Raw genomic sequence first — 15,751 nt, forward strand, 5'->3', positions numbered from 1 at the left:
TATTTATTATTTTTTTGAGTCAGGGTCTCACTCTGTCACCCAGGCTGGAGTGCAGTGACACAATCACAGTTCACTACAGCCTCAACTTCTTGGGCTCAGGCGATTCTTTCACCTCAGTCTCCCAAGTTACTGGGACTACAGGCATGTACCACCATGACTGGCTAATTTTTTTTTTGTTTGTAGAGACAAGACCTCATTATGTTGCCTAGGTTGGTCTTGACTCCTGGGCTCAAGGAATCCTCTTATCTCAGCCTCCCAAAGCGCTAGGATTTTAGGCATGATCCATACCACACCTGGCCCTATATATTTCTCTTAAGAAGTGATTTCTAATATATAAAATAACCTGGCCAGGTGCGGTGGCTTATGCCTATAATCCTAGCATTTTGAAAGGCCAAGATGGGGGAATCACTTGAATCCAGGAGTTCAAGACTAGCCTGGGCAACATATGGAGACTCTCCATCCCAAAAAAGAGACCTTCCCTTAAAAAATAAGAAAGAAGCAATATATAGCACAAGGAGTCCAAAGTTGATGAAGCAGCCAGTGGAGGCAAAATTGGCAGGGGAGATAGGGGAAAAAATGAAGTATATTGCTTTTTTCTGCATAGCTTTTTGACTAGCTCGTTTGTAGAGTCAAGCAGTTAACAAGTATTTATTAAGCTATCGAGAATGTGACAGGCCCAAAGTTAGAAATTGAAGGAGAAGCAAAAAATAGAAGACTTAGTCCTTTCACTGTAGTGACATACAGTCTTCTTGGAGTAACAACACATACACTGAAACAATGAGATAATAATATAAAGCCGCCAGGCTTGGTGACTCAACCTGTAATCCCAGCACCAAGGTGAGTGGATCGCCTGAACTTGCAGGTTTGAGACCAGCCAAGGCAACTTAGCGAGACCTTGTCTCTACAATAAATAAAAAATTAGCCGGGCGTGTTAGTGCACACCTATTGTTCTAGCTACTTGGAAGGCTGATGTGGAAGGATTGCCAGAGTCCAGCAGGTCAACGCTGGGGTGGCCATGAGTGTGCCACTGCACTTCAACCTGGGCAACAGAGTGAGACACCAACTCAAAAAAGTAAAAATAAATATAAAGCAATATTTATTTCTTAATTGATATGGTTTAGTCTACTGAGATATGTGCATTCAGAGAAACGAAGGAGACATTGAGTGAATGAGAAATGCTTTGGAGAGAAAGTGAGATTGGAATTGGGCTTTGAAAGAAGACAGGATTTGAAGAGGGAAGAGTAAGAGGGAGGGGTCTTAAGATGAAGCAGTAACATGAGCAAGGCTACTGAGGTATGTCTATTTATTAGGAGAAAGCTTGCCTGATGTTTTTGAACCCAGGAGATGCCATTTACTATGTGTGGACCAATTTAATTAACCACTCTTAGTTTCAATTTTCTCAGCTGTAAAGTAGGAATAATAATAATACCTTGTAAGATTGTTATGAGGATAAAATGAATTGAGCAGAGCACCTAGTTTAGGGAAAACCATCCCAGGGTTGTTGGATTTTACAACTTGAAATGGCAGTCTTCATGTTGTACTTGATGTGGAATGATTCTCCCAGGAGCAGTGCTCCATAGAATACAATGTAAATTTTGCCCCCAAACAAGTAAAAATCATGCAGAAGAATTTAGTTTTAGCAACATCAGGATATGAGCATGGGGAAGGATGTGATACGTTTAAGAAGATTGGTATATGATATGATTTGGAATTAAAATGTGCATAAAAGGTTATGGAAGTAGAAGTAAAGACAAATGAAGAAGTAATGTGCATTTCAAATGAAAAATCACTGGACTTATGATTGGATATAGGGATGTATCAAAGACAACTCCCAAGTTTTTGAGCCTAAATGACTAGATAAAATTGTGATACCAACCGGACTCAGTGGCTCAGCCTGTAGTTCCAGCCCTTTGGGAGACCGAAGTGAGTGAATTGCCTGAGCCCACGGATTTGAGACCAACCCGGACAACTTGGTGAGACCTTGTCTCTACAATAAGTTTAAAATTAGCTGGGTGTAATAGCGTGCACCTGTAGTTCTGGCTACTTGGAAGGCTGAGGTGGAAGGATCACCGGAGCCCAGCCAGTCAATGCTGGGGTAGCTGTGAGCGTGTGTACCACTGCACTCCAGCCCGGGCAACGGAATGAGACTCCAACTAAAAAAAAAAAAAAAAAAAAAAATTGTGGTGCCATTCACAAAAGAAAATTAAGAAGAAAGAAAACTATTTGAGAGAAAAGGTTTGGAGTAATTATAAACATGAATTTTACATAAGAGAGAGAATATGTGATTATAAATGTATATTAAGCCGGGCTTGGTGGCTCAGCCTGTAATCCCGCGCCTTTGGGAGGCTGAGGTGAGTGGATTGCCTGAGCCTGCGGGTTCAAGACCCGCCTGGGCAGTGAGACCTCATCTCTACAATAAATCAAAAAATCAGCTGGGCGTGGTAGCACATGCCTGTAATTCCGGCTACTTGGAAGGCTGAGGCGGAAGGATCGCCGGAGCCCAGCAGGTCGAGGCTGCGGTGGCCGGGAGCGGCCACTGCACTCCAGTCTGGGCGACAGAGTGAGACTCCAACTCAAAAATAAATAAATAAATAAATGTATATTAAAAGCAATTAAGATAATGGAACCAAAACTTTGGAGGGAGATGAGGGCTAGAGATATAATTTGTAGGTGAAAAATTATAAACTAAAAGTCAAATGCTCCAGCATCTTTATTCTTTTAATGAGAACACAAAGCATATTGGAGGTCAGGATAGAGGCATGTGTTAGAGATGGCCCATGGGGGTAGGGAGAACATTGTTGTATTTCCAAACCTTCTAAAGTGGTGAGTAGGCCAAGTACATCACCTAGTATAAGTGGGTAGCAAATATGTGCATAGATTTTTTTTAATTTCAAAAGCCTCCAGAATAGACCTGAATTTTCCAAAAGTTTTACAGATACCCTTTTTGAAATATAATTGCTAATCCAAGCTGGAAACTCGCCTGTATTATAGTAGTAGCAGATATTTTGCTGGCAGGTGAAGAAGAAAGTAAACTCTAGTGAGACTAAAATGAAGTACATAGTTCCTTCATGCCTCAAGTCAGACAACCAGGCATGGTAGATCACACCTGTAATCCTAGGCCAAGGCAGTAGGACTGCTTGAAGCCAAGAGTTCAAGACCAGCCTAGGCAATCTAGCAAGACCTTGTCTCTACAAAAAATTTTAAAAATTAGCCAGGCATGGTGGCACGTGGTTGTAGTCCCAGCTATTCGGAAGACTGAGACAGAAGGATTACCTGAACCCAGAAGTTTTAATTACACCACCTCACTCCAGCCTGGGTAGTTCTAGTGTGAGTTTGGTAGAATGTTGTGGTTTCCCTTTGCCGTGCAATCTCCAAATAGTATGAATTTTTAGAAACTCAACAGCTCTTGCTGCTGTATTTGCTAGCCATTCTGGGTTTGTAAGGTTTTACACATTTGAGCATGCTTATTTGGATTTTGATAATATGTTTTTATCTTAAGTTTTTCTTGAAGAAAGGAATAATGGCTAAGAAGAGATATTTCAAAAAGAAAACAGGACTTCCAAATTCTTTCATTTGTACCAAGATTTAGAATCAGTATTAAATTAATACAAGTTTTCTTTTTTCCTCTTCCAAAGAATGATTTGACTATTTTTTATAATAACAAAATTCTCATCTTTTAAATAGATTTTCTACCAGCCTAAGTTTTATTTCTTTAATGTAATATTCTTTTCATTGGGTGAATCCTGAACCATAAAGTAAACTATAGTATAGAGCTATATTTGCATTATTAATCTGTGTCCTAGGTTCTGACCTGAGATGTAATAGTACCTTTTCAGAGGATTAGAGAACATTATTTAATCAAGACCTAGCAGATTTTTCAGCATTTAATTTAATCTCACATATATAGAGTAGGGAATGATCAACTTTTTATCCTGTTTTATAATGAGTAGGCATTCACAAACATGCTTAAACTGTATTGTGTAACTGATGTAGGCCACATAACAGGAATTACTTTCTTTCTTTTTTTATTTTTTAAGATGAAGCCTCACTCTGTTGCCCAGGCTAGAGTAGAGTGGCACACTCACTACCACTGCAGCCTTGACCTGCCAGGCTCAGGCGATTCTCCCACCTCAGCCTTCCAAGTAGCTGGAACTACAGTCACGTACCACCATGCATGGCTAATTTTTTTATTTATTGTAGAGACAAGGTCTCAGCAAGTTGAGACTAGTCTCGAACCCTTGGACTCAGGTAATCCTCTCACCTCTACCTCCCAAAATGCTGGGATTACAGGTGTGAGCCACCATACCTGGCCCATTTTCTTCTTAAAATACTCATAACTTAGAATAATTCTAAGTTATTCTATTTTAGAATACCAAAAGATAATATAGTCATACAAAGAAGTCTTGCACAAAGACACTAGCAAGGCCTTCCACTAAGAGAAAGGGATGCCACCTCCACGTAAGCAGCAGAAGTGACAGCATGTATGGTTCACCAGAACCTTGGCGTTTGAAACTGTTATTCGTTGTTTAAATAGAGATAAATATGAAATTAAGTTTCTCTTAAACAACTATGTGGAGCTAGGAGCCTGTTGAGCTGAAAGTAAATAGTTTTAGTTTTTTATAGGGTTGTATTATTGATTGATTGAAGAGCCGTGTGGAGAACTTTTTTTGTGATATTATGACTTCATGAGCAATTACAGAGTTTCCATACATGTACTTAGCATTTTCTTCAACCCCATGGTTTCTTCCTGTCAACTTCAAGAATGAGTGAATATCAGAAAAGTTACAGTAGTTATACTTGACACTGTTCAGCCACTTTTAAAATTTACTTAAAATTTTAGCTTTAAAAAGGCAAATATTTAATTCTAAAAATATCTTGAACTCAAATTATAGTTAGTGGTGATATCTCCAAGCAGGTAGTCAAGGCCTGTAAGGCATGAGATGCAAATAAAACATTCTTCAACCTTTTGAAAAAATCCTATTAAAAAAAAAAGAATATATTTTATGCTGAGCATGCTGGCTTGCACCTGTAATCCCAGCACTTTGGGAGGCCAAGGTGAGAGGATTGCCTGAGTCCAGGGGTTTGAGACAAGTCTGGGTAACTTAGCAAGACCTCGTCTCTGCAGTAAATAAAAAAAATTAGCCAGGTGCGGTGGTGCACATCCATAGTCCCAGCTACTTGGAAGACTGAGACAGAGACTTCACCTGAGCCCAGCAGGTTGAGGCTGCAGTAGCCATGATCATGCCACTGCACTCCAGCCTGGGTGACAGAGTGAGACGCTGGATCAAAAAGGAAAAAAAATAATGTATTTTATATATGATACGTGTGACAGAACTACAGTATGATCAATATCAGCAATAATGGGCTCTTTGGATGATATTTATTCCATGGCCAAGTGATGGTGGTTATCTTTTCAGAAAGATTTTTGCCATCTTCAGATTCATTTAGGTCATATATAAATGTCCTCATGTTACACTTTTATTCTCCATGGATTTTAACAGGTAGTTATAACACTAGACTTGTGCTCTGTTTTACATCAAGGAACCAGAAGAAATAAATGCAGATGATGAGATGGAGGATACATGTGACAACAAGGAGGATGACCTGGGAGCTGTAGAAGAGCAGCGCAGTGTCATCCTGCATCTCTTGTCGCAGCTCAAGCTGGGCATGGACTTAACAAGAGTAAGTCATGGATAAGCTGGCTCATCCCAGGTTTAGAGAGTGTTAGATCAGGACTACACCATCATTGTTAGTCTTGCCAGGTCTTTTTATTCTTGATGATTTGTTTGTTTAGTCTCTTGATGAGCATTTCTTATTTTCATAAAAAATGCAGTGGTTTTCTTAGGCAGCAGGAAGTCACCTGGCACATAAAGACCTACAGACTTCATGTTTCTGTACAAAATAAAAGGAGCCCACTGCCATACTATACTGGAAAACGTAAAGAAAGGATGTAAGCCTACAGATCTATGAAAGGCATTGACACTTCCACTTCACTCTTACTTCTCATGTGTAGATCATACATTTGAGGTATTCTCTTTGACAGGAGTCTACAGACATTCTCTGTAAAGGGCCAAATATTTTCAGCTATGTGGGCATAGGTTTCTGTTACAGCTGTTCACCTCTGCCTTTGTAATATCAAAGCAGCCATAGGCTGGGCGCAGTGGCACGGGCCTGTAATCCCAGTGCTTTAGGAGGCTAAAGTAGGAAGATGACTTCAGGCCAGGGGTTCAAGACCAACCTGGGCAACATAGCAAGACCCCATCTCTACACAAAATTTAAAAAGCTCACCAAGCATGGTGGCACACACTTATAGTCCTGTCTACTCTGGAGGCTGAGATGGGAGGATCACTTGAGCCCAGGAATTTGAGGTTATAGTGAGCTATAATTGCGCCACTGCACTTCAACCTGGGCAGCAGAGCAAAACCCTGCCTCTCAAAAAGAAAAAGCAGCCATAGACATTATGCTGAGTTGGACATGACTATGCTCCAACAAAACTTTATTTATAAAAACAGGAGAAGCCGGGCTCGGTGGCTCAACCTGTAATCCCACGCCTTTGGGAGGCTGAGGTGAGTGGATTGCCTGAGCCCGCGGGTTTGAGACCCACCTGGGCAGCGAGACCTCATCTCTACAATACATCAAAAAATCAGCCGGGCATGGTAGCGCGTGCCTGTAATTCCATTTACTTGGAAGGCTGAGGCGGAAGGATCGCCAGAGCCCAGCAGGTCGAGGCTGCAGTGGCCAGGAGCGGCCACTGCACTCCAGTCTGGGCGACAGAGTGAGACTCCAACTCAAAAAATAAATAAATAAATAAATAAATAAAAACAGGAGGCCAGATTTGGCCTTGAGGCTATAGTTTACAGACCCTTGGCCTGCCTTGCTACTTTGTGATCTGAAGATCCATACCATCACCATCACCTGGAAACTTGTTAGAAATATAGAATCTTAGGCCCAAATTCCAGACTTAGTGGACCAAAATCTATATTTTTATAGGATCTCTGGTGACTCATATATACAATGAAGTTTGAGAAACCCTAATCTATAGTTTCTGTTCTCAATTTATCGAACTATCTTGCCTTAATTTAACAATATGATAATTTTAAAAAGAAAATCAGGTTCAAAACCTATATATGTCAGTGTTTATTACTGTAGGATTATTTACTTTGAATTACTTCTGACATAATTTTGCTTTAGTGTAGAATTTCAAAATTGACTTTAGGAGTAAGTTATGATTTGAGATTTTTGATGCCATTGAAGGTAGTGAAGGTATATGTATTAAAAGATTGTTTCCAGTGAACTGTTTACCTGAAAATGTAATTTAAATAGAAAGTATTTTGCTTTTAACATTCACTTTGAAGCATTTAAAAATCAAAGCAAGTTTGTTTCTGTACTTAGGCTTACTGTGTTTTAGAGGAACTTTTAAAAGTAAGCGGATTGAATTAAAAGCCTGCTGAAAGGCAGACTTGAGGAATTAATAAGGAAACCCATTAACTTTTCATCTTTCATCTAACTTTAATACTTCAACTGGGAGTCACTTCTGTTCTAGAAATATTTTCATATTAGTGTTTCAGAAAAGATTTTACTAGTTGTAAAATTGGTTAAAATGAACAGTCTTACAAGGGGTTGCTTGGTGTTAGTATGGTGTTTGCAATTCCTTAGTAGATTTAGATTTATACAACATAAGAATCATGTGAGGTTTGTGTAACATAAAAACATTTGAAAAGAACGTGCTGTGATAGTAGTTCACAGGGTAAAGTCCTCTCTTGGTATGAATAACTGTATATAATATACTTTCCCCATATTTGTGCCTTTTTAATTAAAAATATGTTAAATTATGTTTATACACACACATATATACATTAATATTAACCAACCGCAAATTATGAACATTCATATAACACTTAAAGGAATGATACTTTTCAAGAAATATTAAAGAACTTGGTGACTTAACTACAGTAACAACTACCTCTTATCTAATAATAACACTGACTTAAATATTTGCTGAACCTCTATTATATCCCAGACACTCTTCTAGGTGCTAGGACAGCAACAAAGCAGATAACTGTGGTCCTAGCCTTCATGTTGTGAATAAGTAATACACATTTCTCCACTGTTCATTTTGTTCCTTTAAAATAATATTATGAAGTTAGTATAATAAACACTTCACAGAAAGTTTTAGAAAACAGAAGAAAAAAATCTATCATTTCACCACCCTGACATAATACAACTCTTTGGTATTCCTGTTCGATCTTTTTTTATATAATCATAGTTCATAGGCAATTTTGTTTTATTTCCTTTTTTCAGCTAATTTTTTAAACTTTTAATTTAATTTAATTATTTTAGTCAAGGTCTCATTCTGTCATCCAGGCTGACATGCAGTGGCATGATCGTGGCTCACTGCAGCCTTGACTACCTCCTGGGCTCAGGTGATCATCCCACCTCAGCCTCCCAAGTAGGTAGGACTACAGATGTGCACCACCACACCTGGCTAATTTTTTTATTTTTTTGTAGAGAGGAGGTCTTGCTATGTTGCCCAGGCTGGTCTCAAACTCCTGGTCTCAAGTAGTCCTCTTGCCTCGGCCTCCCAAAATGCTAGGTTTACAGGTATTAGCCACCACACCCAGCCTAGTTAAATTTATTTGTGTGGAATGTATTATACACACAAAAGACTGAATAGAATACATACAGACAAAGAACAGGTAAAATGAATGCCCATGCACCCACCTCTGACATTAAATTATAGATCATTGCCAAAATGTGGAAGCTCTTGAGTTCTTGAGTGCCCCTCCCAGTTATAGTCCTCTACTTTTTCCTGTCTATAACAACTTACTTGAGTTTTCTGTTAATCATCCTTTAAATAGTTTTACCACCTATATTTCTAACAGTATTGTTTAGGGAAAAATGAATAGCCAAAAAGAAGCTTAGCATAAGGAAGAGTCTGTATTGCCATCATAGAAGGCAGCAAACAGAAGAAGATAAGCTAAACATTTTAGTATTCCTGTTCAATCTTTCTTCATGTAATCGTGTTCTGGCTTCAGCGTCTTGTAAATTATTGAGGAAGTTTAGAAGAACCGTTTCTGAAGAAATCAGATGGCAAAGTTGTGAATGAGACATACAACTCTCAGAGTTAGAGCATTTGGTGTGAGCCAGCTGCTGGACATCCAGCAGAAGTGTGGGCAGGGGGAATGACCTTCTTACTGTTTTCTGCTTCTAAGCAAACTGAGACCTATCTCCAACTCTCAGGACTAGACTGAATGCAGAACGTATCTGTGGGGGAAATGAGTGTCATCAGCCTATCCAGAGAGCAGAGCATGGAGAGGAGAGTAAGAAATTCATTGGATGGTCACAGCCAAATACAGATAGAGTAGGGACCAGTTTTCACTAGGTCATTGCGTCCTTGTGTTTGAAAAGATGATTCAATGACAGCATGAGACATGTGGCTGACCGTCTTCAATATGTGTGCCTCTTGAGTCACACCAGAATTTCCTTCACTTTTCTCCAATGCTAGATGTTTGCTGTATTCCATTTTTCTTTCTTGCTTGCATCTCCATTTTTGAAGCATATCTTACTTTAATTCTTTAGAAAGACCTGTGGTAAATAAGTGTGAAAATGTGTGTCTGAAATATCTGTATATTGTTCTCATATTTGATTGCAATTTTTGTTTTGTTTTGTTTTGTTTTGAATAGGAGTCTTACTGTCACCTAGGCTGGAGTGCAGTGGCGCACTCACAGCTCACTGCAGCCTTGACCTTCTGGGCTTAGGTGATCCTCCTGCCTCAATATTCTGAGTAGTTGGGACTACAGACAAGCACATGCCACAACACCTGGCTAATTTTTTAAATTTTTGTAGAGAGGTGGTCTCACTATATTGCCTGATTGTTAGTTTGGATAGAATTTCTAACTTGACTGAGTGTGGTGGCTTACACCTGTAATCCCAGCACTTTGGGAGATTGAGGCGGGAAGATCACTTGAGGCCAGGAGTTTGAAAGCAACTTGGACAACAAAGTGAGCCCTCATCTCTACAAAAAAATTAAAAGTAGCTGGGAGAGGTGGTGTCTACCTGTAGTCCTAGCTACTCAGCAGGCTGAGGCAGTAGGGTCTTTTGAGCCCAGGAGTTTCAGGCTACAGTGAGCTATGATCACATCACTGCCTTGGTGGCAGAGAGGGACCCTGTCTCTAAAAAAATTAAAAATAAAATAATAAAATTTTGAAAGGAATTTGTAACTTGTAAACAATTTTCCTTTAGAATATTGCCTCCTTGCTACAAGATTCTGATGAGAAGATTGAAGTTATTCTGATCTGATCTTTTGTGACCTGCTTTGTGTTTCTTTCTGAAATTATTTGGAATCTTTTCTTTGCCATTACTTGATATAGTGACATTTCTTGGTATAGGTTTCTTTTTATCCATTGTATCTGAGCACTTTTCAGTATAATAACTTATGTTGGTAAGTTCTCTGAAATTATCATCAATTATTTCATTCATGATTTTTTTCTGTTTTCTCTGAAACTCTTATTTATTGTATGGCCATTAGACTTCCTGGTCTGGTCCCTCCCTCCTTCTGTCTGTATGTCTGTCTGTCTGTCTCTGTTTTGAACATATGGGAGGGGCCTATGTTTTATATTGTCCGGTAATCTGGTGGGCTCTTTATTGGAGAACTTTGTGTTAGTATCATTAAGTTTCTCCTCTAGGATTAGTCAAATTTCCCAGAAGAAAAATTTTCTCATCTCTTACTTGTTGGGTAAAGCAACTAGGAGTTGAAGAGGAGGGTGCTGGGGTGGGGTGGGGGGGAGTTAGTAGCTAACATTTAATGTAAATAGGGTTACTTAGCACCCTTGTTGTCAGTGTGATATCTACTCTCTTATGCGTCCCTGCTATTCTCAAATATGTAGAATAAATCATCTTATTTCACTCTCTAGAGACTAAACCTAGTCTGTGAGGTGCAAGAGGGCAGTTGCTAACACCACAGAGTTAGGAACAGAAGCTAGGCATCTAATTGCTTTGCATGCAGATTTCACTCAGTTGTTTTTATTTTAGCATTCCTCTAAACCACCAGATGCAGAGGTACCTGGTACTATCAGTTCCTGAACCTTTTCAGAAATCTGTTTATAGTGTTAACTGCCTAAAATTCAGCTTTCTAGTTAACAACTCTCAATTTTTTATTTTTATTTTTTGCTTTTAGTCTTCTTTCCTAGTATCTTTGCTTTTGTCTTTTTATGAAATCAGTTTAATTTTAATGGGATTTCAGGAGAAAGTAAAATTAAGGTGTGTGTATTCAAATTCACTATCAGGGCCTGCAACATCCAGTGTCTTTTGTGTTATATGTATCATCTTCAAAACCATCTTTTTGCATGACTATAATAGTCCATTAAGTGAAAATTTCATATTTGACTTAGCTAGAACCATAGTTAAAATGACTGTTGTGCCAGGTGCAATGGCTTACGCCTGCAATCCCAGCACTTTGGGAGGCAGAGGTGAGAAGATTTCCTGAGCCCACGGTTTTGAGACCAGCCTAGGCAATATAGCGAGACCGCAACTCTACAAAAAATAAAAAATTAGGTGTTGTGGTTTATGCCTGTAGTCCAGCTACTTGGGAAACTGAGGTGGCAGGATCACCTGAGCTCATGAGGTTGAGGCTGCAGTGAGCTGTGTTGTGCCACTGCATTCTAGCCTGGGTGGCAGTGAGACTCCAACTCAAAAAAATTTTAAAAAGGCCAGGCGTGGTGACTCAAGCCTATAATCCCAGCACTTTGGGAGACCGAGGCAAGAGGATTGCCTGAGCCCACAGATTCGAGGCCAGCCTGGGCAACATGGTGAGACCATGTCTCTACAATAAATCAAAAAATTAGCTGGGCATGGTGGTGCATGCCTGTAGTTCCAGCTACTTGGAAGATTGAGGTGGAAGGATCGCCTGAGCCCAGTTGTTCAAGGCTCGGTGGCCATGAGCGTGCCACTGCACTCCAACCTGGGTGACAGAGTGGGACTCCAACTCAAAAAAAAAAATTTTTTTTTAAATGTAGGTTGTTTTAACTATTTTTCACATTTATTTCCTTTATTTATGTTATTTATTTTCTCGGGCTAGATTTCTGAAAAAATAAGTGCTAGGCTTAATGGATATGAATATCTTAAAACTCTTGAAAAATATTGCCAGTTTGCTTTCTCAGCTAGCTGGACCATTTTGCGGTACTTCTCTAACTCTGCTTTAAATAAAACATTTAATCTTCTTTATACCTACCTGATTTTAGATATCAAAAGTTCTCTTCTTGGAAATAGTTCTCATGTGCTTAAAATTAAATATACATTATAGTTTTTGCTTTGATCTGTGAACTCTGTAGTCTGTTCTCAGGACATGACATTCACTGCCTCTTCTCGCTTCATGATTATTCATACACAATTTATTTTTAACATAGGAAAGGAAAAAAGATATAGCTAATATTTACTTTGAGTTTTAACACCATTTTCCTAATGATACTTTTATCCCATAAAGAAGTTTGAGAATTTTTGTTTTAATTCCTTCTACCTGACCCTCTTGAGTGTGTGTTCAATCTTGGGCAGACTTTTCGTTTCCTTTTAAGCATGCTTATTCTTTAATGAGGCCAAATGCTTTTTCTTAGTGACTTTGTTTCTGTTACCCATCTAGAATAAAATGTTTTTAGAGAGAGAATAGTTGTTGCAGGTATACACATGGATTACGTTTTCTCTCTTTAATTGATTATTGTTGTTGTTGTTTTAGGTGGTGCTTCCTACATTTATCCTAGAGAAGCGTTCCTTGCTGGAAATGTATGCAGACTTTATGTCCCATCCAGACCTATTTATAGCCATCACTAATGGAGCCACAGCTGAGGACAGAATGATTCGCTTTGTTGAGTACTACCTTACCTCATTTCATGAAGGCCGTAAGGGAGCCATTGCTAAGAAACCGTACAATCCTATCATTGGAGAAACATTTCACTGTTCCTGGAGGATGCCAAAAAGTGAGGTAGCATGCAGTGCTATTAGCAGCTCTTCCACCCAGGCAGTCACAAATCATGCTTCTCTATCAGAGGAGTCTTCGAGCCAGGGGGGATCAGACTGTTACACAGTCAGATTTGTTGCTGAACAGGTTTCCCATCATCCTCCAGTCTCAGGATTTTATGCAGAATGTGCAGAGAAGAAGATGTGTGTAAATGCACATGTCTGGACTAAGAGCAAGTTCTTAGGCATGTCTATAGGCGTGACAATGGTTGGAGAAGGTAAGTAGAAAAAATTTTTTTACACTTAATAACTATTTACCAATAAAAAGGGGAGATAGATTAAAAGAAAAATGAAAAATTGTTTTAAAATTTTTAATATTGGGCTGGGTACTGTGACTCATGCCTGTAATCTCAGGACTTTGGGAGGCCGAGGTGAGAGGATTGCCTGAGCCCACAGGTTCAAGATCACCCTGGGAAACTTGGTGAGAGCTAATCTCTACAGTAAATAAACATGTAGCTGGGCATGGTGGCACGTGCCTGTGATTCCAGCTACTTGGAAGGCTGAGGCAGATGGATCACCTGAGCCCAGCAGGTCGAGGCTGTGGTGGCCATGACGTGCCACTGCACTCCAGCTTGGGCGACAGAGTGAGACTCCAACTCAAAAAAAAAAAATTTTTTATATCAAACCAGGTGTGGTGGCTCATGCCTGTAATCCCAGAATTTTGGAAGGTGGAGGCGAGATGATCACCGAAGTCCAAGGGCTCGAGACCAGCCTGGGCAACTTGGCAAAACCTGGTCTCTACAATAAATCAAAAAATTATCCAGATGTTGTGGCATGCACCTGTGGTTCCAGATACTTGAAAGACTGAGGTGGAAGGATCACCTGTGCCCAGCAGGTTGAAGCTGCGGTGACCATGAGTGTGCCACTGCACTCACCTGGGCAACAGAGTGAGACTCAAGTTCAAAAAAAAATTTTTTAGCATCAAACTACTTAAATTTTAGGAGCCTAGATAAATATTAATTATAAATTTGAAATGTTATATGTACTACTTTTATGTTCAATTCTTAGTGTGTTCCAGAATGCTTATGGAGCGCACAGGAGGAATATATCTATAACTAATGTAAATTATCTTTAAAAAAATTTTTTTCCTGATTTTATTATAGAGATGAGTTCTCACCAAGTTGCCCAGGCTAATCATAAACCCATGGACTCAGGCAAGCCTCTTGCCTCCACCTCCCAAAGTGCTGGTATTACAGGTGTGAGCTACCACGCCTGGGTCATTTTTTACTGATTTTAAATGTAATTGTCAGAGATTTGGAAAACTGGAAAAATATAAAGGAGGAAGCAAAAAGCTTCTCTAATCCCTTCATCCAGAAATGAATACTTTTATTTAGTATTTTCTGTGTTTTCCATGTGTATCTATTCATGCTTTTAGTTTTATAAAATTAGGATTAACTCTGTCTCTACACACACACACACACACACACACACACACACACACACACAGAGTTTTGTGTCCTGCTTTTGTTTATTCTATTTTTTATTGTATTTTATTTGTTATAGAGACAAGGTCTCAGCATAGTTTGGGCTGTGTTGCCTAGGCTGTTCTAGAACTCCTGGCCTCAAGTGATCCCTCCCACCTTGGCCTCCAAAAGTGTTAGAATGGCAGGTGTGAGCCATCATGCCCAGCTGTGTCCTGCTGGTTTCTTTTTTTTTATTAAATATATTTGTTTTCCTATGTTGTTGCTAAAACATATATTTTAATGACTGCATATTAGGCTATAAAATACATTTGCCCTTGTTTATTAAACTGTTTCCTTCTATGTAGACATTAAGGTTGTTTCTAAATTTTTTAAATAAAAATCACAAAAAATGTCTTCTAGGTAAATCAGACAGAGTCTTACTCTGCCACCCAGACTGGAGTACAGTGGTTGCCATCCTAACTCACTACAGCCTCAAACTCCTGGGCTCAAGCTACCCTCTGGCCTCAGCCTCCTAAAGTGCTGGGATTACAGATACGAGCCACTGCAACCAGCCCTAAATCTTTATGTACATCTCTTATATTTTCTTAGGAGTTATTCAAAGAATATTTTAAAATACATACTTTCAAACTTTAATTCTATTTCATCAGAAGGTTATGAAAAAATAATTTGAGGAGGCCAGGCATTATGGCTCAAGCCTATAAATCCCAACATTTTGGGGAGGCTGAGGTAAGGGGATTGCCTGAGCCCACGGTTTGAGAACAGCTTGGGCAACTTGACGAGACCTCACTTCTACAACAAATAAAAAAATTAGCTGGGCGTGGTGGCATGTGTCTGTAGTTCCGGCTACTTGGAAGGCTAAGGCAAAAGGATCGCCAGGGCCCATCAGTTCAATACTGGGGTGGCCGTGAGCATACCACTGCACTCCAGCCTGGGCAGCAGAGTGAGACTCGAACTCAAAAATAATAATAATAATAGTTTGAGGCAATACTGTGTTTTTTGGCCAAGAATACAAAACAAAAACAAAAGCCTCCACAGAAATCATTGAAGAGTTGATGAAAATATAATGACAGAAAAAAACCTACCATTTTAATGTTAAAGGAAAACTCTTGTGCAAAAAATAATTTATTCTAAATGTAAACTTATAATGCATTGTTAACATAGCATTCTTAAGCCTGTGACTCTAATATTTTGAGGTTGTGTTATTATAGCTGTGAAGAAAATGTTTTATCCCCCTTTCCAGTTTTCCTATTTTAATTTCTGTTGTGATATGTCTTACCAGTGTCCAAATAATATTTCAATTTAATTACAACTTTTATAAC

General features: G+C 39.1%; 1 protein-coding gene across 2 annotated transcripts in view; it reads left to right on the forward strand.

Annotated features, from left to right (window-relative positions):
- OSBPL11 (oxysterol binding protein like 11) overlaps positions 1 to 15,751 on the forward strand; it is a 99,376-nt gene that overhangs the window by 55,377 nt on the left and 28,248 nt on the right. For both annotated transcript variants that reach the window (XM_008072871.1, XM_021706366.1), the window contains exons 8-9: positions 5,542 to 5,682; positions 12,728 to 13,226. In XM_008072871.1, coding sequence (XP_008071062.1) covers positions 5,542 to 5,682; positions 12,728 to 13,226 — 640 coding nt within the window. The remainder of the gene's footprint in view (positions 1 to 5,541; positions 5,683 to 12,727; positions 13,227 to 15,751) is intronic.

Source organism: Carlito syrichta, unplaced genomic scaffold (genome assembly GCF_000164805.1).
Source record: "Carlito syrichta isolate Samal-C Ts95f unplaced genomic scaffold, Tarsius_syrichta-2.0.1 Scaffold315477, whole genome shotgun sequence".
NCBI classification, from domain to species: Eukaryota; Metazoa; Chordata; class Mammalia; order Primates; family Tarsiidae; genus Carlito; species Carlito syrichta.